A 23,950-nucleotide genomic window follows, 5' to 3' on the forward strand; every position below is an offset into this window, starting at 1 on the left:
CTGAAGACACTTCCACTGTTCCAACTGGTATTTCAACTAACAAGGAATGATTGTATTGACTTCAGTTGTCATCAGGAAATACAAAACCTAATGAGGGTGCTGGCTTTTAATACAATCATTGTTTCCTTCCGTGTTTACGAATGAGAAGAAAATATTTTCCATGGGATAGTTATTGGCATTGATGATTAATGTAACAAAGTGTAGGTAGATTTTATCCATTCATGTTTGTAAAAACAAGGAAAATTTATCGCTTATTTTGAAGATGGTCACTACTAATTTCAGCCAAATCCGATTTGAAACTGAACCAGCTCTTTTCTGTCATCAATGCTTGCTAAAAACAGATAATGTGATAGTTCTTTTTCTCTCCTGAAATAAGTGAATATTATCTTATTAAGGCATCAACTTGCCTGTAATGGGCTTTTTGCATCTTCAGGCAAACACTCTGTGAAAGTGAATGAAGATGTTATGAAAAAGAATCAACAAAATTTTGTTTCAAATATCAATTTCTATTTGTCTGCATTTGACTGTTTACACAATTCATACTTATAACTTAGTATTTTCCCACAATTTTCCACATTATTTAAACAAATGGTCTTAGGAATTAGGCAATAATTTTCAGATACTGTGTATCAAGGAGGGTGTGGAGAAGGACACGCTCCAAGTCAAAACAGGAAGACATGCGTCAGCTTTGTGAATCATGACACACAATACTTTAGCTGCTTCATATGAGGAACTTAAATTTGTTTACTTTGGCAGCACATACTTAGGGCAGAAAACTGCTTCCACAAGACCTCTGATGACAGGGGTTTGTGAGTGATGCAGAAAGAAATAGTTTCCAAACTGAAATTGGATGAATTGTGGAAAAAAAACACACCCCAAAAACAGTATATGCACTCCAGCTTTTAGATGTATACAGAATACAGCAAAAACAGCTTATATTGGTATAACAAATTCACAAAAGGAGAACAGCAACTATGCCATTTGCAGCAGTTTTTGGTGATTGATACGGTCAGTCTTGTAATAAAAAAGAAAGAGAAAAAAAGGTGTGTTGCATTGCATAATTATTTTGATATATAACTACGCATATGTATATTGCAAAGAACACATACAGTGGTACACATATTACACGACTGCATGTTTTCAAAGGTGGGCATATTTATTCACACGCACTTCATAATATATACAGCAAATAGCTTCCAGTCAATTAAAACAAATGTACATTCTGCAAACAGCATTCAATCAGAAACAACACTGGATAGTTTGTACTCATAATTTATTTCTTCACCTGAAAGTGCTATTTGCACAGTTCAGCCCTTGAAATTTTGTACACACTTATAAATTCAATCATTAAAATAGAACAAGATTATTTGCACAACAAAGGCCTGTGACATATTCTGGGGCAGGAAGGGGAACCAAAACAAATGTCAAATTTCAGAGTGAACAACTTTTCAAAACAGAAACCTAACTCATACAAACATGTCACTATTTTTTCATGGAATCATAATGGAAAAGAATGAAAAGTGGGCCACTTAAGCATGATTTTGAAAACGTTTTCTCAGAAGAAAAAAAAGAACACTCCCATCAGTTGTGGTTGAGGAATGGGAAATGACAATAACACTGATCTGATGAACACACACAGCAAGACATTCTATAAAGATCATGAAAGAAAACATACACATGTTTAAATCCCGAAACAGCCAAGTATTCTTAAAACGATTTACAGGCTGCCATGGAAAACCGCTCACACCAGTCTTGCTCACCAGGATCAATTAAGATTATAAAATAATAATAATAAAAAATTTAAAAAAAAAAAAAAGGAGAGAGAAAAAAACAAAAGAGAACTGTTTGTGACTTGACTGACATGTTCTGAGATCAGGGTAATACTTCATACCATGGATGCACATGCAGTTTAACTTTTAATGGAAAAGGTGAGCGCAAAGAACTTGAAAATGACAAACCCTTTTACAATCCTAGCACTGTTCTTCCACAATCTGCTGCTGTTTCATTCATTATCACCATCATGAAGACAAAAGGACTACGGAAAGAGTGGAAGCAGAGAAAGAATGGGGTATCAACAGGACAACATGAAAACAATGCAAGCTGGCAAGAGCAAGTAGTGTTATCATGGTTATTGAAAGAAGGAAAGCGGAAAGGCGTTGCCAACACAATGCTTACAAATGAACTGTCGAGCAAGTGGACAATAACTTAAGCCTTTCTACTTTTTTAAACATTATTTTATTTTATTTCATTTTCTATCAAGTTCTTGGTATATGTCTATTTCTGAAAGCAACCCCTAACAATTTTTAATTAATTTAAATCATACATCAGTCATGATTCACCTGAGAGAAATAGACAGGGAAACTATATATATATATATATATATATACACGTACCAAAAAAAAAAAAAAAAAAAGATTATGTCCCATGATTAGTTGCACCTGCAGCATCCCTGTAACTGCAGTTAACAGACCTACAAGCACAAGGGTGGCATGAAAATGTTCCAGGTGTGTGGAATAGAATATAATTCAATAAATTCCATTCTCCTGAAGATGACTAAATATACACAAGACTGGGAGGCCAAAAGAAGAAGATATATTTATTAAGTTGCGGCCTTCATTCTAAACCCCTAAGTAAAAACCAATTCTTCAGGGAGCAAATTATAACCATTGATAAATCATGTGACACACATGACATGCCAGTAACATGGCTCTTGTCATAATGCAGCAATTTCAAATTTTTTAAACACACTGATTTGAATAAATTATCTTGAATTTCAAAATGTTAAAAACCACACACACACCAACATGCCCTGAAATAGTGTACACCCACATAAGACATGATATCACTGCGAGCATGGTTTAACAACGCCATGCTGAAGACAAGTTTATACACACATTTATGCACACTAGGTGAACAAACTGGAACACTTGGGGAACAGGACAAGCGAGCAGCAACTCCAGCTGTGACTCGTCGATTACTTCTCAACACTTTCTGTGCAAGGTGAGAATGGACGAACGCACAACAATGGAGGATAAATCAGAAGTAAATGGCTGAATTACAATCATGTCATCACATGTTTGAAATGTATGTAAGCTTTTGTTTACATATGGGGGTGGTCAATATTTCATCAATACTCAAAATGAATACAGGAAGAGGGTTGGGGTCTTCACAATATACAGACCTTCCCGAGACCCTGCATGAAACATCCTGCAACATAACAGCTGAACACATTTTACAATTACTGGTATTACTAATGATACATCATCTTTGAAAATATATTGTAAAAATTGTATCTTTCATTATTCATGATACCAGTCAAACAAAAGCTTATATAATAACAGGAAGAGAAGAAAAAAAAAAGATACTGGCACTGCCAACAGCAATGATGTAAGTGTAAGTGAAATAAACCGATGCAAACTATAAAGGAACTGCCAAACACCTCAAGCAAAGCTTGGATGCACTCAGTACAATCTACTTCACAACCCAGCCACCACGAAACTAAAGCCAAAGCTAATAAAACATGGTAAATAAAACATGCACGCATCATCTCCCTCTTTCCACAGGAGAACTGGTTGGACTTCAAACTCACATCAACACACTGTTATAAACTTAAGATACATATGTAAATGAACCATAAAAAATTGTTCTTGCAACTGTCAAGTGTCGTGTCACAATCCAAAGTGCTCTTTCTTTTAAAATCCATTGCCAATTACCAAGCAAAAGGGTTTTAAAATGAACACATACAAAACAAGACACTGACCAACATCTCAATACTTTTCTTCAAAGGCTTTTGCACACACACACACAAACCCCCCAAAGGATTCATCAGTCAAATGCACACAAACTTGAAGTCTCTGCTGATCTCTCCTCCAAGTCCTCATTCCCAAAAAGGTGAGAGTATTATGTATGTTCACTGTGCTTTCAACAATATCCTTGCTTTAGCTCTGTATGCCAAACCAAAACATGACAGCAACAAAGACTGATCTGCACCTTAGGCTAGTGTTTTAGCTTTTACATGCCGACATCTTGCAATTTGGCACATCAATTCTATAAAGTCCACATATATTTTGTAATTGAATCATTCAGAAATGTACTTAACAAATGCTATTTTATCCAAAATCTGCCTATGCAACCCTATTCTGTAATATTTCTGCCAGTTTGTTTGCTTCCTCTGTGCATAGTCTGTTTGGGTTGGTTGATAACACTGGTCATTTTGCTGATCAATCGAGTTAAACATAATGCAGCATTAGCAAGCATACTGGGCCACATGGTAATAATAAACAGCAGAAAGAAGTAAAACCCACACACACACTGAGAAGTGGGGTGGGTGGGGGGAGGTCACATTCTGTGCCGATTACAGATGGAAAGCCAAGTACTCTTGATGGTGGTGGTCTGATGATGACCTTGTTTTCAATGATCCTCTGTGAATATTCTCTTTTTCTTTCTTTTTTCTTTTTTTTTTTATTTATTGCCCTTCTGAATCATTCACTAAAGACTAGAGCTCTGCTCAACCTTGTGGATTCCCTGATAAGGGATAAGTGTCATCCGTGTATGTGTTCCCCGTCTGTATCTTGTGGATTCCCTGATAAGGGATAACCGATAAGTATCATCCGTGTATGTTTTGCCTGTCTCTACCTTGTGGATTTCCTGATAGAGGATAGGTATCATCCATGCATGTTTTGCCTGTCTCTTTCAGTGTTTGTTGATGACAGATTGCAATTGTCCAATCAAATTAGATGTGGACTGATCTGGTTGTGGATTCCTAAGTTCAGAATTCAAGCTCTTTCAGTGCTTGTTAATGACAAATCACTATTGTCCGATCAAATTAAAAATGGACTTATTTGGCAATGGATTTATAAGTTCAGAAATGATCAAATAAAATGCTTTCTCCCAAAGTAAACATAATACATTTCACCTTTTTATTTTCCACTTCTTTTGATCATGTCTGAGCATTTTAATAACAGAGAAAAAAAATAAAACAAAATAAGGGGAGTGGGGAAGCAACAACAGTACAAGCGTTCACACACATACACACCTTTGCTGCTGCCTATCCTTTCACAGACACATATTGCCCATCAGCAGATCAACATAAAATATAGCAAAGTGAACAAAATAAAACAACTGTTCATGTTATGGAGAAATTTTGTAGTACTAATAGGGCTGCTCTCAATCAACAGTTTCAATGGATTTTCTGATCATTAATTCAAAACAATGTTAATACAAGTGAGTGTGTGTAGGTGTTCTGCAGTGTGTGTGTGTGTGTGTGTTAGACACAAACCAAGCTTTTATTCATGCTGAAATCTTAATCATAATAGAGGTGGGTTTTTTGTTTATCAGGTTTTTTTTTAAATTTTTTTTTTAGCTCTCCTACCCACGAGTGTCATAGCAACTGCCGCGGGTTATGCAAACTGCGCTCAGCAGGCAATCTATTCTAATCGTGCCTTACCCATCATACACTCTGCGCATGAAAAAGGAGTGGATTGTAACCAAAACTATGCCTTGTTTTCAGGTGTTGCAGCTACTTAACTGCATTTTGGAAGAAACTGTCAATGTCAAAATTCAGCTATTCCCATTGCTTAAATCAAATGTATGAGGTTATGTGTGCATGTGCATTACTGACTCTTATTACTATTGAACATGCAAGGAGAGAGAGAGAGAGAGAGAAGCTGCTGGACCTTTCCCAACTTGCAGACAATTCCCAATACAACCACAAACATTATCACACTGGAGGAAAAAAAAAGGTTTCTCAAAACCATAGTGTGTGGGCCACTGATCATGTTGGCTGGGAGAGAAACAATTGGTGGAAAAATATATTTGTACAATACATAAAATATTCAGCTGTGTTTTACTTCCTGCTATCAAAAGATAAACCACCAGCTGTCACAATACGAGTTGCAACTTTATCAGCAAATCAGTAAGCTCCATTTTCACAGATGACTTAACCGTATACTATAATCTAATGATTCAATAATATTACCTCAAACAGGATGACAAGTACTGCAGTTCCCTGCATCAAAAATCGCACACCAAGCCATAAACTGTACAACTACAGGCTGGAGAAAGAGAGGACAGCCCAAGATATACAGGCAGCAAACAGTGAAGAGAGGCCTTAGACATGTTGAAAGATGATGGCATAAAGCCAGGAGACTGGCTAGGAACACAGAGAATGAAGCGCTTTGGCTGCCTCGTGTGTCCAATGATGCAGGAGCATCTCAATCTAATCTAGTCAATCAAGATGTGATTGTATGCAGTGTAAGAAGTGAGGGCTACTCACAACTGGTGCTGCACAACACATTCAAAATTTTCTCTCTCTCTCTCTTTTTTTTTTTTTTTTTTTTTTTAAAGCTGTCTTAGCGGTCAAAAGAAAGGGCAGAAAACAGGGGGAGGCAACTAAACTCAGAGCTGTCAGTAAGAATTTCTGGTCAGAAATGACCTGTGTGTGTGTGTGTGTGTGTGTGTGTGTGTGTGTGTGTGTATGTATATGTATGAAGTGTCATCATTCTGAAATTTGTGTTTCTGAATTAAAGCAGAACGAATGTCTTAGTTTTAAATACTGCTTTCAGTTGAATTTGCTATAATTAATTCCATTTGTATCATATTTCCTTAAGAAGGATATAAACACTTTCAGACCAATCTGATATCATAATCTAAACATCTAATATTGGACAAAATAAACAAACTTCAGAAAAGTTTCAACTGAATTTTTGTTGTTGTTTTACTACTTTTCTGGGAATTTTCTTTAATTTTTAAAAAATCCAAACTACTGTTGGAAGATAAATGAAATTTGCCCACACACTAGTGATCTGATGTTAGCTCATGGATAGAAAGTAGAAATTTATTATTAAAAACAACAACAAAAAATCCAACACATATCAATTATCTTCAAAATCTATGGCTCTGCCAGATTTGATTTCTCTACCACTTGCACTTATTGAAAAATGATCAATATTTGAGTTTTACCAAGAACAAACATCCTACTCAAAGGCAATTACACTAGACCCACTTAATGCACACACACAAGTCCAAAACTCAAAAATTCTGCACAGTTCATTCACTCCAGACTTACTTCTTACATACATGCAATGGTTTAGAAAAAAAAAAAAAAAAAAAAAAAAAAAAAAAAAAAAAAAGGAGAGAGAGAGAAAATATCATACGCATATAATGATGGACAAGAATGAAAAACAGAAAGAGAACAGAAGAAAAATGAAAGCAAAAACAGTGTTTATTCTGAGCAGGTATGGACATGTATGAATGAGTCACTGCACATGTGTTGGTGAAAATGGTGAAACTTTACACACACAGAAAAACACATTCTGTTAACTGAGAACTAAAGACCCTTGTTGTTGTCACACAGTCACTGTATTAGGAAGCAACATGAAGCAGGAACTAAAGGGAAAAGACAAGTAAACACTTGGTACATCAAACAAAAACAACAACCAAACCCAAAGAAAAGCATATGGCCAAACAGGCATAAACTGATAAGCACTGCACAACAAGAACATTGCAGAATGTTTGTCTGCCTGTGTGTCACCACTACATATAAAGCAGTCTTTCAAAAAATGCTTCCCAGAGGGTTATTTTTCTCTCCTATTCTTTCTTCTTCTTGACTACTGACCCATTTGACAACAGGAGACAAACCACATCTTAAAAAACAAAAGCAAAAAAAAAAAACAACCAACCAAACCAAAGGTGAGAGAGAGAGAAAGAGCACAAAATGTGGTTGATGCCAGTCCAGATCTGTCAGGAACTGAATGTGCGTCAGTCCTGTCCCACAAACAATAATCAATGTGCAGATTCCATACAACTTGGAATAAATAGTTAAAAAACAGTCATGAGTGACCGGTTTAAGACCTGCTTCAGCATGTATGGCCACACTTTGCTTCCAAATATACACTTGGGGTAGATACTTCTATAAATAATACTTGGCAATGGCAATTTTATCAGGATGCACAAAGCCCCATCAAAAGTGCTGCAAGAGTAAAACAAGTCTTTTTGTAGTTCCTGTGTCCACTGAAGAAAATGTCCATGTGACCTTGCTTTTCACAAACATTAGTCACAGTATCCAATGTATCAGGTCTCTTCCTGATAGTGGAGAAGCAAGCAACATCAGTATTGCATCCAAAAGGGCCAGACAGCTTCAGCCAATAGCATGAATCATGCTTTCTGTCCACAGTTCAGCCTCCAGTTTGGAAAGATCGGACAGAACCCACCCCAGCCCAAAGAAAGCTAACGTCGCATGTTCATGTTCATATTCATGTTCATGATGTTGTAGCCATAGTGACTGGAGTAGACATTGGGTTGTGAGGGGTGCTGCTGCATTTGTGGAGTGAACTGCTGGGGGTGGACGTTCATCATGCCCACTGGCATCTGCACCGGCATTTGCTGGGTGAGGAAGCCAGCGTTCAGGTAGCTAGGGTTCATCACCTGTGGCTGCACCCTGTAGTTCAACATATTGAATTGGTTCAAGTTGTTCATCTGATAGCGCGCAGTCAGGCCAGGCTGGAGGGTGACGTTGGGGGAGAAAGGAGCGTTGGGGTTGGGGGTGTTGACAGTCACGTTGGGCGTGACGCTGGGAGACTTGCGCACTGTGTTACTGCTTGCGGCTGTGGACGAGGGCCTCTGGCGCTGCTGGTACTTGGCGCCTGTCACACCCCCACCCGACACACTCCCCATCAGTGCTGCCTGCTGGTGCAGGGTCACCACCGGGGGCGTGGCCATCCCCCGAATCAGACCCGGCGACGGGGTCATGGTCACAGGGGGTGGGGTCGTCAGGTTGGGTGGAGGGGTCATCTGTGTCTCGGGCACAATCTCCATGATGCCGTTGGTCAGCTGTTGCAACTTGGCTAGGGAACAATGTGGGGCAGGGTAACCCGCCCCTACCACTCCTATCCCAATCTGGCTGCCAGACATCACACCCGACAACGACAGGGTGGGGGTGTGACTGCCAAGAATGCGAGGTGAGTTCTGTTGGGGGGTAGGCTGGGGCTGAGGCTGGGGCTGGGGCTGGGGCTGGGGCTGAGATGGCTGAGATTTCTGCTGCTGCTGCTGCTGTGGTGTCTGAGATGGAGGCTGCTGTGGCAACATGGAGGGACTGTAGGTGGATATTGGGGAGTTGTGGGGGTAGTTCACACTGCTGGTGGCCACAGGGGAATAGGAAACAGCTCCAATGTTCACTGTGTCCATGAACCTGGCACGATTGAAATGCATGGCTTGCTGAGCGCAGTCTGCATAACCCGCGGCAGCTGCCATGGCGCTCATGTCAGCCGCACTCACGTGGGTGGGAGAGCTCAACCCCAACTGATGGTCCATGTCCACGTTGGTGAAACTGTTCCCTGACATACCTGACTGGCCCATCCCTCCAATGCTACCCGAAGCCTGCTGCTGCGAATACACACTGCCCGGCCCACTGCTTGTTGAGCTGCAGCTGGGGTTCCGGTTAGAACGAGGTGTGGGTGCAGACACGGGGGTCGGAGGGGGGCCTTGGGACTGAGGTCCCTGCTGATGCTGAGGAGGTGTGGGGGGCTCCACACTTCCCAGGGACCTGGTGTCACAAGGGGTCATGGGTTCAGGCGTGGCCATGAGCTGTCCCTGCGGTGTGTGCTGAGGAGTGTGCTGTTGAGGGGTGTGCTGCTGGGAGGAGAGAGGCTGAGGGGTGTGCTGCTGCTGATGTGGGGTGTGCTGCTGTGTGGAGGACACAGCAGGGGGTGTGCAGTGCTGCTCTTCCTCCTCCAGCTCTTCCAGGTCTTTCTGCAAGGCCTCCATTTCAGCCGACTGGGGGCTCAGCCCTCCGGCTTCCTGAGCCGACATGGCCGGGACAGGGTCTGCCGGTTCCTGCGACAACTCCACCTCTGCCAGGGAGTCACTGTTGTCTAACCGGTCCTCCTCCTCCTCCTCCACAGGGGCCTGCTGTGCCGTGTCAGCCATTGCTGCAGGGATCTCTGGCAAGGGACTGTCCATGGGCAGGGGAGAGCACGGCATGCTATTGGGAGTGGCAGGACGAGGGGCCGGGGGAGGGGTGTTGGGGGGAGGAACATCCTCGTCTGAAGATGAAGAGAAAGAGGACAAGGAGTTGTTGCTGTCCTCCATATGCAGGTCGGGAGGGTTGACAGCAGGTCTGCTTGACTGCTCTGCTTGATCAGCCTCCTCCAGTGTGTCGGTGTGTGTGGGTGGTTCTGGACTGGACGGGCTGGCAGGGGCTGAGGAATCACTGAGGTTGGTGCCCTGCATGTGGTCCTGGCGGTCTGCTTGTTCCAGGTCAGCCACAATGTCCACCAGGTTCTGAGTGGCCACCCGAGTTTCTGGGTCCTCAGGCCGTTCCTCCTCCTCCTCCTCCTCTTCATCTTCCTTCCCTGTTTCTTTGGAGTTCTGCGAGCTGTCGTCATCACTGCTAGAATCATCATCGTCATCCTCACTACTACTGCTGTCATCACTGCTGCTACTGCTCTCAGTGTCTTTGGCTGGTGCAGCCTCCTTTTCCACAGAATGGTTTTTGTTGATGTCCTCTTTACACACAGCTGGAGTATTTTCTGCACTCTCTGATTTCTCTTTCTCTTCCACTTGTTCTCTCTCTTCCTTTTCATCTGTAACTGTTGCCGCTGGTGTGTCTCTCTCTTCTTCCTCATCCTCATTCTCTGGCACTTTAGTAGCAGCTGGGGAAGGGTTTTCCACCTCAGAAGTGTTCTCTTCCAGTGTGGTGGTGGTGGTGGGTTCTTCTTCCTTCAGGGATCTATGGTCAGCTGTGGAGCTGGTCTCTATGACACCATCGTTCGGTTTGGTGTCTGTGGAATCCATTTCCATTTCAGCTGCTTTACGTTTCTGTTCATGGCGGGTTTCCTTCTGCCGTTCCAACTTGTCCAGCTTTTGTCTTCTCTTCCAATGCATCTGCAAAATATAACATGCATATATAAATACAGAGGGAAAGTGAAGGGTGAGAGAGGGAGGATACACCCCATGGTTTTGGAATAAAGACAAGGGCTACAGAATAATAAATGTTGAAAAGGAATAAACTGACCTCCAACAGAATGTGTTCCAGTAAATCTCAACACCTATCAAATAAATAAACTAACCCCCAACAGAGTGTTCCAGTAATTTTTGACATGTATCAAACCAGTTCTTTTTAGCCAACTGAAAAAAAAGAAAAAAAGTGCAAGTACCAGTTCTTTTTAATCAACTCAAATCAAAAGGTGAAAGTTAAAGGTACTGCAAAAGGAAATGGCTTGCTATGGAAATGAAAAAGAGAGCAAGACAATTTCACAGCCAGACATGACAATACGATTACCACCATTTATTATTCTACTGCTCCCACTTGAATCTCTTGTTGAATCCTAAAAGTTATACATCCGCAGTAAGGTGATAGAGCCTTGAGAAATGCTAGAATCATTAATGCCAGTGGATACAGAATCTACTGCCAAACAGTGATAATCACACAAAAAAATAAACAAAGCAATATACAAAACAATAAAAAAAAATCTGTGAAAAGAAAATGGAAATGCAAAATGGCAGGTTTCAGATTTCTTAACTTCTTGACTAAACCTTTATTCTCCTCAGTGTAAACCTAAGTAAAAAATGATTAAAATGACTTCATATATTTGTAATTTTTTTTAAATTTTTTTTTTTTAAAAGCAGCTCCCAAAACCTGACAACCACCTCCAATGTCCAAGAGAAATCCACCTAAAATCTGCCTAAGCACAAAGCAGAAAGAGGACAGAGCTTTTGACATTGTACTGAAACAAGAAAAACGTAAAAACATTTTGCTCTTCTGATTTACAGACCAGTTGGTACCATTCCATTAAGAATAAATCAAGGTGATCTGTGAATTATTAAAACAATTTAATGAACAGAATCATGAGTCTTTTCTATAGAAAGTTCTAAGTGCCATCTTTCATGCACTTGTCTAATTTCTATTAAATAATGTAGTGTGGTGTGTTAAGAGTAATTCCATGTGATACACATAATAATAATAATAAGAGAGGCAAGGCCTTCAAGAATCACTTATGATACACTTAAAAAAAAAAAAATCAAAAAAATCTAATTGTTAAAATGTGTTCTGTATTTGTTATTATAAAGCTTCGCGTTTGAAAAAAAAAAAGAAAAAAAGAAAAGAAAAAAAGTCCTAACCAGATTCGAACCCCGCGTGTTCGGGTGAGAAGAAACTGTCTTATCCATAACATTATCGTGGCTCCTTAACTGACATTCTAAAATTTAACATTTGAACGTACTTTTCTAAAGGGCGATAAATCAATTGTGGTATTCGCAGTGAGAACGCTGTTTAAATCATATTATTCTGGTGTATCTTGGGCATTCAAAAAATCTTCAAGGGCAATAAAAAATTCTTTTTAATGGCTATCGCCGCAATCACACTGCAACATTTAGCCGTTTTCACTAGATCTAGATAGATGTTCAAGTTTAGTTACACCCACCGGGAATGTAGTACGACACATGTACTGATGTAGTACGACACGGTCGATTCAATTTCTCTTTTATGTTCATTCTAGTTTTATAGTTTTAAAGTTGATATGAAAATTTAGTATTTTGTTAAACTAATAACATGTACAGCCAAGTACAAGTACTTCTAAACGTCGTAACAAGTGAAAAGGACTTCATTTTGAGAAAAGTCAAGACTGGAAATTTTTTCGTTTCATCGTGATCAATTCAAGGGTATTAACTCGCATGGTTTACAATTTTTAACAGTGAATTCCAACTGATTCTATGGATATTTTTATGGCAGTCTGGGGCATCATCCAGTAAGTGATGGGGCGTTCACAAATCTTTCTCTGAATAAATATTTAACGGTCTCCTTCTCCAACTTTCCATCACATGTTATCGTGTATTGTCCTTTGAATATAGGATTGAACGGGCAGGTCAACAACTTGAAACAAACTGGCGTCGTTCGCGTTCACGAAGAATACGAGCACGTGCTTTGAATGTGTATAAATATGTGTACGCAATTGATTTTTGCCCATGACCTTCAGGGCTCAGCCAACAGATCTGTAAAGTCCACTCGACGTATTGATTTTAGTATTTTCCAAAAAAGACCACTTGGGCGAATGAACATAGTGAAAGCCCTGTACACTGAGAGTAAAACACACAAGCTTTTTATGTACATGTATTGAGTATAATTTCAAAATGTAATGTTTAAGATGAGAAAGATCAGTTTAAAGCAAATTAAGTGCCCTAGCATTAAGTACAGAGTAATTTCCCTTTTTTTACTATCTGCACCAAAACGTTTGCAAAATAAATAAAACTTCCATGCTTAGCAAAAGAAGTTCCTGTTTGAACAAAAAATGATAATAATGACTGCTCTTGTTGTGTCAGAATATCAGATCAAAGTGCCAAGTTTAGAGAATAAAAAATATATATATATAACAGTAAATGCAGTTTGCATATAATTAGGCTTCATTTTTTATTTTTTTGTGCCCATCCCAGAGGTGTGATATTGTTTTAAACAAGATTACTGGAAAGAACTGAACTTTTCCTATTTTTATGCCTAATTTGGTGTCAACTGACAAAGTATTTGCAGAGAAAATGTCAATGTTAAAGTTTACCACATACACACACACACACAGACAACCGAACACTGGGTTAAAACATAGACTCACTTTGTATACACAAGTGAGTCAATAATAATGGTATTTATATAGCGCTGAATCTTGTGCAGAGACAAATCAAAGCGCTTTGGCACCAGTCATTCACACGCATGCATAACTCTAAAACTAGAAACTAAAGACAAGGAAGAGGCAGGCAAGGGAGGGTATTTTGGGAAGAGGTGGGTTTTAAGGCTAGACTTGAAAAAGCTGAGTGTGGAGACTTGACGAAGCGAAAGAGGAAGTTCATTCCAATTGCATGGTCCTGAGACAGAGAAAGAACGGCGGCCAACAGTCGAGTGTTTGAATCTGGGTATGCGTAAACAGAGTGGATCCAAAGTCGATCGTAGTGAGCGAAATGGAGTGTACAGGTGAAGGCAGCCGCAGAGATAGGAAGGGGCAGTTTTGTGAATACATCTATAACATAGAGTGCTGATCTTGCACTTTATTCGGTGTGAGACAGGGAGTCAGTGGAGATGTTGCAAAAGAGGAGTGATGTGCTCAGATCTTTTCTTTCTGAGGACGAGTCGGGCAGCAGAGTTTTGTATGCGCTGAAGGGACTGAATGGATGAAGCAGGCAAACCAGACAATAGAGAGTTACAGAAGTCAAGGTGAGAGAGAATGAGAGAAACGACAAGTCTAGATGTTGCGTCAGTGGACAGATATTTCCGGACGGCACTGATGCGCCGCAGTTGACAGTAGCAGGACTGACATGTCTGATAAATTTTTGCATGGACAGTGTATTGTCAAGGACAACACCTGCATACATATGTATGGAAGGATGTGTGAAGAGGTGTACAGACAGATAAATAAACTTATACACGTGTAATGTTTTGTAAATTGGAAAGAATTTTCCAACCCCCCTACCTGCAAAAAAACCCCAAAACCAAACCATTCGCAGAAACACTATCTAGAGCAACGTCAAAGGACTATGAGCAATGTGAACATCACACAACCATTCTGTACAAACCCTACCTTCTTCCATCTCTTCTTCGGCCTCTCCTCCTGCTCTATGCTGCCAGTCTCTGCACCAGAGTTGACCGCCGTGTCCTTGGACACCAACGGCTTCCGGCCTGGTTTCCGGCCAGGGCCTGGCTTGCGACCAGGACCCGGTTTGCGACCAGGTCCCGGTTTGCGACCCGGCTTCAGCCTGGGCACCAGGTCCCCAACAGAGTCCTCCACCACCACGCCAGACTTCCTGCCCGGTTTGACACCACGTGGAGTCACCGCCTCATCCAGCACAGGCTGAGGGTTCTTTGGGGGCCGGCCGCGCCGCTTGGGCAGCAGTCCATTGCGGGCCGGTTCCTTGTCCTTTTTCACACCCCCTGCTTTCTGCAGATTCCTGGGGAACTTGGTGGTGGAGCCTGGGGGTCTGCCTGGGGATCTCCCCGGCACCTTCTTCTTCAGCTTGGTCACCTTCATGCTGGAGTCATCCTCCAGCTTGGCACGCTGAGCCGACGGGGACAGGTGCAAGGGTGAGTGGATTGGGGGTGTCTTCACGGGAGACACCAGAGGCGAGGTCTTCAGAGGGGAGTTGGGTCCTGGGGTGGTGGTGTCGACGGACAGAGGCAGGCGAGGGGACAGGGTTGGCGACCGGACGGGTGAGCCTATGCTGCTACGACGTTGTTCCCCGTCCAGCCCACAATCCACAGCTAACGGAGATCGCTTCCTCTTCTGCACTGTCATACCTGAAATCCAGTCATCACAATATGAAAAGTCACATTTATTGCGACAGTGGGCACTGCTCACAAATTCGCTGAAAATGCACAACAGAATATAAAGTATTCTGAAAGCGACTATCCCTAAAATTCAAACTTTCTATCTATTCAAAGCAGCATTCCCTGCAGTGAAACAATTCACAGAAAATAAAATGTCATCTACAATAGCGAAAGAAAAAGACTGCTTGCTTACACACATAATGACACCAACAAAAATGCTCATTACAAGACATGCTTTGTGTCTGCATGTCTTTTCTCCTGAGAACTTGCTATTACTGTGTGTAGATTTTTCTTTGTTTTTAAGTTGATTTTTTACTTGTCCCTAGAATCACAGTCATAAGATATTTCAGGATGAGTTGTGTCCTTTTTTCACCCTTCATCAGCCTTTGCCTCATGTAACATACAAATTTTGCCCTGGAATGCATCAGTTATTACGCCGGTTTTTTTTTTCATGCTGGGTTAACAAAAAAACAGAATCTTGCCTCGAATTGCCACACTGCTGAACTCCACTCTGGAACGTTTCAGGTCGAGCTCTGATCCCAAACCTCCGCTCAACAGCCTTTTGCGTCCTCTCTGTTCACCCTGTACAAGATGCGTTCAACATGTACCATACTCTGAGGATCACCACACAAAAGCTCTGAACAAATTCATACCACCACCATTTGTGTCCAATCCTACTGGTGTTAGTCAATACAAATCCCCACAATATGACAAGTTCTTCTTACAATACCCACTCACTGTTTTCCTCCCACTCCCACCAATACACAAGACAAAAAAGATAATTACACATTAGAACAAATTAATAAAGATCACAGCATTTGTGAAACAAAATCCAACATTAAACACATATTGGAACTGAAAGAGAAAGGACCATGGTGAGGGTAGAGAAATGGAAGAGATATGTACAAGGAATGCAGGAATTTGAAATACAGAGAAAATATAGAAACATAAATAAGAATCATTTGCACAGCTTGCTTGAGAAAGAGTATTTCAATGATGGATCAGTTATGACCCTTATTTATCAGTACATTCCAGAACACCCACACTTTGACATGAACTGCAGTTTACTGTGGTGAAAAATGAAAAATGCGATTGTCTACATAAAACATGAAGAAAATACAGACAAGACAGTAGACAAAGCGATGTGAGAAGAAGAAATACTGGCTGTGTAAAAACACCAGGATATATATCTATATGGTATGTCCACACAGCAATCTCTACTTGATTGTAGATGGAAATAGTATGTCAATACTATACTGATGGTAATGTGTGCAAGCGTGTGTGTGTGTGTGTGTGTGTGTGTGTGTGTGTGTGTGTGTGTGAGTGAGAGAGAGAGAGAGAGAGAGAGAGAGAGAGAGAGAGAGAGAGAGAGATTTTATCAAATGTTCAAAATTTTTTTTTCCACTATGTACTCTCACCCCTTTTGCTCCTTTCTTTAATACAGAAGCCCCCCCCCCCCCCTCTCCCCCCATACCAAAGAAACTGTTTTTACTCATGTGACATACAACACAGTTACACTGGTCACTCACAGTACCCAGTAACTGAATACATCCTTTCAAACAAAATAACACACAAACTCTCAAAACTTTTCCTCAATAAATAATCCAAGTCAGTTGCAGACAAACTACTCTGATGGCCATGCCTTTAACTGTAAAACAACCCTGGACAAAAAATAACATGCTTTAATTTTCATCAGAATGAAACAAATGCAAACAAAATGCGTGGAAAAACCAATGCCATGCATGGAGTGGAAAAAGATAACTCAAAATATTGCGGCATCTACATCACAGTCATCATTGCTGAAACTCAAAATGGGAAACTATAACCTCTCTTCTTCTGTCGAAACCCTCAAACACAGTTAAAGAAAAACATAAATAAATAAGTTACTTACTTTAACTCATCTTTAACATATCCTGAATGGTAACATTTACTGCTGTCAGTTACTGGCAGTGAACAATATAGTGAATAGCATATCAAAATAAAAAAAAGTTCCAGACATTCCAACTTTTAAGTTTCTCAATTTTTAATAATTACGTGCTGGCTCTTACAACTAATAATGTAATGATGAGTCATTACCACCAAGATGCAAATCATTTAGTATTTTAAACACCATAATCACTGAACCCCTTTACAGCCACAGCCTGGTCAAACGAGATCAGTGTGGTACGAGTTTGAATGGCAGTTACAACTTTTGTACATATATTAATGGTGTAACTGAGTTTGCTGAAAAAAATAATGCAATCCCATGAATGCAAATTGGGCTGTTCTGTTTCCATAACCCACCAGTATGTTATTGCTTCCATAACCAACTGAAAACTGATGTGCACCACAGGATGTTCAACTAGAGTATTTGATATCCTGCTTGCATGAATACACAAAGGGGTTTCAGGCACTATCAGGTTTGCACATCTGCTGACCTGGAAGAATGAAAAAGTCTCTACTCTTAACTCAACAGGTGCCGTGACTGATATTCAAACCCAGGATCTTAAATCAAAACTGAAAGTTCAACACCTTAACCGTTTGACTGTTCCTCCTATCAGAGGCACTGTATCCTGTAATTCATTCTGTACTTGGCTATATCCCACTTAATGTGTCAAACTTACATGAATTAAGCACAGACACACACACAAAAGAGCAAGCAAATACATGGACTTCCTTGCAGTTTTCAAGTGATATTCACAGCATGTGCAAAGTCATGCATGATTTCAATCATTTACTATTTATACCCTTACTAACCATACCAATAATAATAAAAAAAAAATCAATAAAAAAAAGAAAAGAAAAAAAAGCTGCTCCAACAAATGCAGAACACATTTGGTCATACATGACAGCTTAGTCTCAGTAAGGTCTTTTAATGGCTGGGATTACTCTTTCCACAAAGCCCCCACCCCACCCCTCCAAAAAAAAAACAAAGCAAAAAGAAACCAAGGCCAACTACCTTCTTTGGGGTGACGTGTGGCGATTCAGACATTTCTCCCAGGCTCACTTCTTCCTCCATGGCTTCATTTTCAGCCACCAAACTGCTGGCCCCCTCACTCACTTTGCGTAACTAGAGATAGCATAAACCCAGGAGGGAGGAAAATAAAGAGGATGGCAAACGAAAACAGTGAGCATAGCTACAAGGAGGGTGACAAACACAAACACCCAACAACAATCAACAGAAACTCAAAGAATCAACAACACTGACACAACCAGGCAAGAAATTCAAGGTAATGACACAACCAGGCATGAAATTCAAGGAAAGTCCCATGGTTTTACTCTTGCTCAGGCTGTAGATCTTACAGCAGTCAGCCTGACAGTTCTGGACAAGATCTCAGTGAACAAGGCAGGTGACATTACCACCTTGCCACTGATTGAAAATTTTTTTTCATTATTGATTTAAGTATTTTCTGAGAGCATTTTCAGTGTAAAATGCAACTACACTGTCAATCAGAAAATATATCAAGCACTTAATTTCTTAATTATCTTCAAAATCATCTACAGGATTTAGGTCATTTGCTATTTGTCACAATGCTTCATGAATTTCAAGGATGAATTTCACACCTAATCGTGTACCTGTGGAAAACAAGAACATCTCATCTTGTTTCAGGATAATATTCTGATCTCAGTAATTAACCATGTATTGATGCAGTTTTAGGAACTAAAAGGGGCAGTAAAAAGAAATTGGAATTAACTGATATGATATGAAAAGAAAGTATGCAAATAAATATCTAAAAGAAATAAATCTAATTTCCTAGAGAAACTAATGCAAATATTTTTAAACCAGAAGAAAACAACTGTAACACTAACTAGTTACATTAACAAGCTCACCATTTTGTTATACTGTATGGAAGCAATACAAATCAAACATCAGATTCATAGACTTTTGAAAACAAGCAACCTTTGTGCTTTACTGATGTCCTTTTTTTCTCCTTTTTTTAAATCTTTTTAAAATTTTAACAACTCCCCACCTCCACAAATGTGAATAACATCTGGCCATTCTGAACTGCTCTGACTCTATGAAGTATCCTAAGTATCAGTCCAACACAACACCATCACACAACATACCATGGTACAATGAACGCACACGTTACTCTGCTTTTGATTGCTACACAACTGAAGAAACAAAGACAACAGAGAATAATAAATAGGGGGAAGGAGAAAACTAAGCCTAGGTGATGGATACAAATATCTACTGAAAAAGGAAATACACAAGCATATGTTCTGCACAGTATCAAAGAAAAATCTGTATGTATTATATACCTTCAAATATATCTGTAAGCTTCCACTCCCCCCCCCCCCCCCACCCCATTCCTTCACTACACATTACACACACCACACCACAATGTTACAGACTCAAACTGAAGCAACTTTCAGGCAAACTAGACACACACGGACAGAAGTCTACATGTTATTTCGTGTAACCCTTTCAGTGCCTTCTCAACAACCTTCTGGTCAAGTGCAAGATTCCAAATGCGTATCAGATTTTTTGAAAGAAACATATCACACATACATAACATGGTGAACTGGGTAGAGGATGATTCCAGTTCAAACACTGTTAAGAAGACAGTCCCTTCAGATGGCCAGCAAGGTGAACTCTTACATTGCAGATCACTCAAGTAAGGAATCAAACCCTGTGTGTCCAGCAGCAGAGAGAGAATACATAACATTCTATTCTATGCAGGAAGTCATTGAAGGCACTGAAGGTTCACTGTACACATGGTTACACTGCTAAGCCTAAGACTTTCACTTTCCAAAATGAAGAGGAAGAAATTTCAAACTATTATCACCAACCTCTCTCTTTGTTTCCTCATACTCCTCATCCACAGAGGCACGAGTAATCACTGGAGTCCAGCGCAGGCATTCTGGGTCAAGAGTCAGACGGGGAGTCAACCGACTTTTTTGTTTCTCTACATAAGCAGCTATCACCTTGGGTTGACTGACAAACACCAGCCTGCACACATACACATCCAGCAGAATGCATTGCTATGTCATGATCTACTGACTGGGTATTCAGGAATACAGCCATTATAAGCACAAGAAAACTTATGTGTGCTGTTGTTGGACAAAGAATGACTGTATTATTGATAAGCTAGGGTTTGGAAAAGGTAAAAGTGCTTTCACAAGCTAAATCAAATATAATTTATGTGTGTGTCAGGTATAATTACTTGAGAAAGGCATCATTATTTCAAAGATTTGGACGATTTCCATGAAATTAAGAATCTAAAGCAATCTCAAACAATCTTTACATAGAAGTCTTTTTCCTCCCACAACACTCCTAGGAAGTCTGATCCCTCTCTTATCAATTCTCAATAAAACTTTCAATAACCAGAGGGTACAAAATGAAAAACCATAGATTAGAATAGTTTGCTTAGAATGAAATAGTAATATGTCAAACAAACAAAATATATATATATATATATATATATATATATATATATATATATACACACACACATATATATATATATATAAAGATTTGAAAAAAAAAAGAAAGAAAGAGAGAGTGTGCTACAAGGGTGAGAGTGAAGAGTAAAGAGGAGACTCACTTTCTGTCATGGCGGTCGATCATACCCAACTGTTGCAAGGTGTCCACCACGTCCTGAATACACATGCCTGACGCCTGACTGATGGCTGCACATACCAACACAGTACTGTATTATGTTGTACTGTATTGTATGTTGTTCTGTGTTGTGCTGTACTGTACAATTCCCAGTTTGCAGCATGAGAGAGAGAGAGACACAGAGAGAGTGAGAGATACACAGCAAGGGAGAGAGAGAAAGGGGGGATAGCTCATATATAATTATATGCAAACAGAAAGGCAGATGGGAAAAAAACAACATAAGCAGAGAGGCAGGCACCCTCTTTCATCCTAAGCCATATAAACACTGGACTGTTGACTCCAACTTTCTTTAGGCTTGTCTCGTCCATTAGCCATTTTCTCAAACTGTTCTTTTCTTGACTCTATCATCACTTTCTTAATTTTGATTAAAACCTTTATTGTTGTTACTATTTTAGAAACAGTCAAACAGACGAATACATGAAACCATGAAAGAACATACAGAACTGCCACATTGATCGAGATCAAGGAACACTGACCTTTGATGCACACAGCTTTTGTAGAGTGCTTGTACAGATAATCCAAGACAACACTTTTCCAGTACGCTGTGTAGCTGATGCGACCCAACTCAGACAGGGGCTTCTCTGGTGAGCCAGCAACATCTTCAATGCGCGATAACATGTAACCTGTAATCCAACATGGTGGAGGGAAAAAATCGGTGGAAAGTGTCTTGAGAGTGATCATGGTTTCCTTCAAATGGAAAGGCATAGTGTCTCAAATCAAGTCAGAATTACATACTATTTCAAGTAATCTGTCTGTAGTCTATTTTCTTCTGATTTCAGCCAAAACATTACATTTAATCAGTACATCAATTATAACAAAGACAAGAATGGTAAGCAGGATATGAAACTGGGATTAAAAATGACCTGAGCTATTGTACAATATCCAATTTCCACATCAGTTGATGTGATTCTCAAGCAAACATAGCAATGTCAGTTCTCACCTGCCCAATGTTTTCAGGGCAGTTCTGATTTATGGAAATGGAAAACTGTCTTACATCGTATTTCTGTGTTTCACACACTCACCCCCAAGGGAAGTGAAGAAAGGGAAAGGAAAACTTACTGAAATCAATGAGAAATCTGCCATATCCTTTACGTTGGTACTGAGGCATTGTCATAATACATGACACATTGTACTTCTGCTGACTGTTTTTCTCCTGAAACAGGGCACAAAATGGGTTACAATAAGATATGCAAAATGAAATACATGCACTGGTATACAGCATGTCCATGTGCAAAGAACAACACTATTTATTTTCTTTTATTATTTCTGACAATGCCACTTCAGTTGCAGGGCTAATAAACATGAAGACATATAAATGCATGCAAAAATATAGGACCCCTCAGAACAAAACGGTATTTCAGCTTGTTTCAAGGAGGTGTCAAAGCATGTGCCCTGATCCACAAATGATAAAAATTATCTGCTCAATTTGTTATTTCATCATACATTTTTCAAAGGAAGCAGAAACCTGAAGTACAAAGACAGACCCAACACACCAGTCAGACCTTGAGAGTCCATCAAAGGTATGTCCAAAACATTTCATTTAAAACGTTTAACCATATATCTTCATTTTAATGAAGCTCAGCTCATACTTGTGAATTTATAATTTCACATAATTCAAATTCTAACACCAACTTTTAAAAATCAGACAACTTCTTACAAACTAAAGTAATAACCCATTAAATAACCTCACCTTGGAAAAGTAGCCGACAACGTGCGAGCCCCACTTATCATTAACAGTGAGTACATAGAAAAGAAAGGGCTCCACATCATAGTATAGTGTTTTGTGGTCCAAGAACAGCTTGGCCAGCAAACACAGGTTCTGGCAGTACAGTTTGCTGATGTTCCCATCCACCTCGAATACTGACAACTCTCCCTGACGATAAATTTCATCGGCTGGAGGGTGTGACATCTGACACTTGTCCTGCACATGATTACACACACATCACACCTATTAAATTAATCACAAAGTTTACTTTAATCTAAAGTTTTGTCTAAACTTCAGGCTGGTTATACTAATTACATGTTTACTGAACTTTAAACTTGTTATCCAATTACATGTTAACTGATAGTCTGTTCACACATTTTAGTAATTTTATACTTACTAGTTACAATTCTTTCTAGGACATCATACACAATGAACAGCTCTCAATATATTATCAGATTCAAAACATGTTCACTGAGAAGAATTATCTCTTTTCCTATGCTGCTGGACACAAACACAATCATGTGAAAATGTAGAAACAAGCACTCGTAAACATCCATCCACTGAAAATCAAAGATCAGTAGATATGGCCAAAAGTGATGATTACAACAGTGGAGTGGTTACAGCTTTGGACTTCCAATCTGCAGTTTACTGGGTTTAAGTACCATGTTGGTGCCTCCAGGGTGAAGATCGGATATTTCAGGTCAACGTATGTCCAGATCTGCAAGTGCCTTAATTCTCAACATGTCTATACACATAGGGATCAAATATGCTTGCTAAGATCCTATAACCTATGTCAGTGTTCAGTAGGTTATGGAAACATGAAAATACTCAGCATACAGACTCCTGAAATCAGATAATGGCTGCAGAGTAAAAATGTACAACATGTAAAAACCCATTATTTATAGATGCAAGTGAACATGGAAGTTATAGCCCACAAATGCAGAATGAAAAACTGGCTACAAGTGACAGGGAATTCACAATGCTTGCCAAGAGGAAGGAAGCACATGTTCTGGACAGACATCCAGTGATTTGTTTCCAATGTTCAGGCTTTCTTAGTTATGCAATTATGACCATGACATAAACTGAGTAGGGAATAAGTATGGAAAATCCTGCTACCAGGTCTCAATGAAGTCTAAAAGCAATCATTTGCATTTCTTTAAGATGTAACTGATGGCAATAAATGAATAATGTACAGTTTGGTCTATAAGCCACGACTTTTTACTGCAACTTCAACCTCTGCGGCTTATACAATGATGCAGATTATTTGAGGATTTTAACGATCCCGGAGTGTCACGTTCTTGTCTATTCTTAGCTGCCCTTCAACTCAGCAAAATCATGATTT

At 39.9% G+C, this 23,950-nt stretch overlaps 1 protein-coding gene across 3 annotated transcripts in view; it reads right to left on the bottom strand.

The window, feature by feature from the left end:
- Window positions 1-1,466: 1,466 nt before the first annotated feature.
- Window positions 1,467-23,950, bottom strand: part of LOC143279953 (uncharacterized) — a 45,914-nt gene continuing 23,430 nt past the window's right edge. For all 3 annotated transcript variants that reach the window (XM_076584339.1, XM_076584330.1, XM_076584348.1), the window contains exons 11-19: window positions 22,594-22,824; window positions 21,963-22,056; window positions 21,380-21,526; window positions 20,830-20,914; window positions 20,075-20,234; window positions 18,240-18,350; window positions 15,784-15,883; window positions 14,559-15,271; window positions 1,467-10,881 (exon numbers count right to left, since the gene is read on the bottom strand). In XM_076584339.1, coding sequence (XP_076440454.1) covers window positions 8,227-10,881; window positions 14,559-15,271; window positions 15,784-15,883; window positions 18,240-18,350; window positions 20,075-20,234; window positions 20,830-20,914; window positions 21,380-21,526; window positions 21,963-22,056; window positions 22,594-22,824 — 4,296 coding nt within the window. In that variant the 3' untranslated portion in view covers window positions 1,467-8,226. The remainder of the gene's footprint in view (window positions 10,882-14,558; window positions 15,272-15,783; window positions 15,884-18,239; window positions 18,351-20,074; window positions 20,235-20,829; window positions 20,915-21,379; window positions 21,527-21,962; window positions 22,057-22,593; window positions 22,825-23,950) is intronic.

The sequence above is a fragment of the Babylonia areolata genome, chromosome 1 (assembly GCF_041734735.1).
Source record: "Babylonia areolata isolate BAREFJ2019XMU chromosome 1, ASM4173473v1, whole genome shotgun sequence".
Taxonomy (NCBI): domain Eukaryota; kingdom Metazoa; phylum Mollusca; class Gastropoda; order Neogastropoda; family Buccinidae; genus Babylonia; species Babylonia areolata.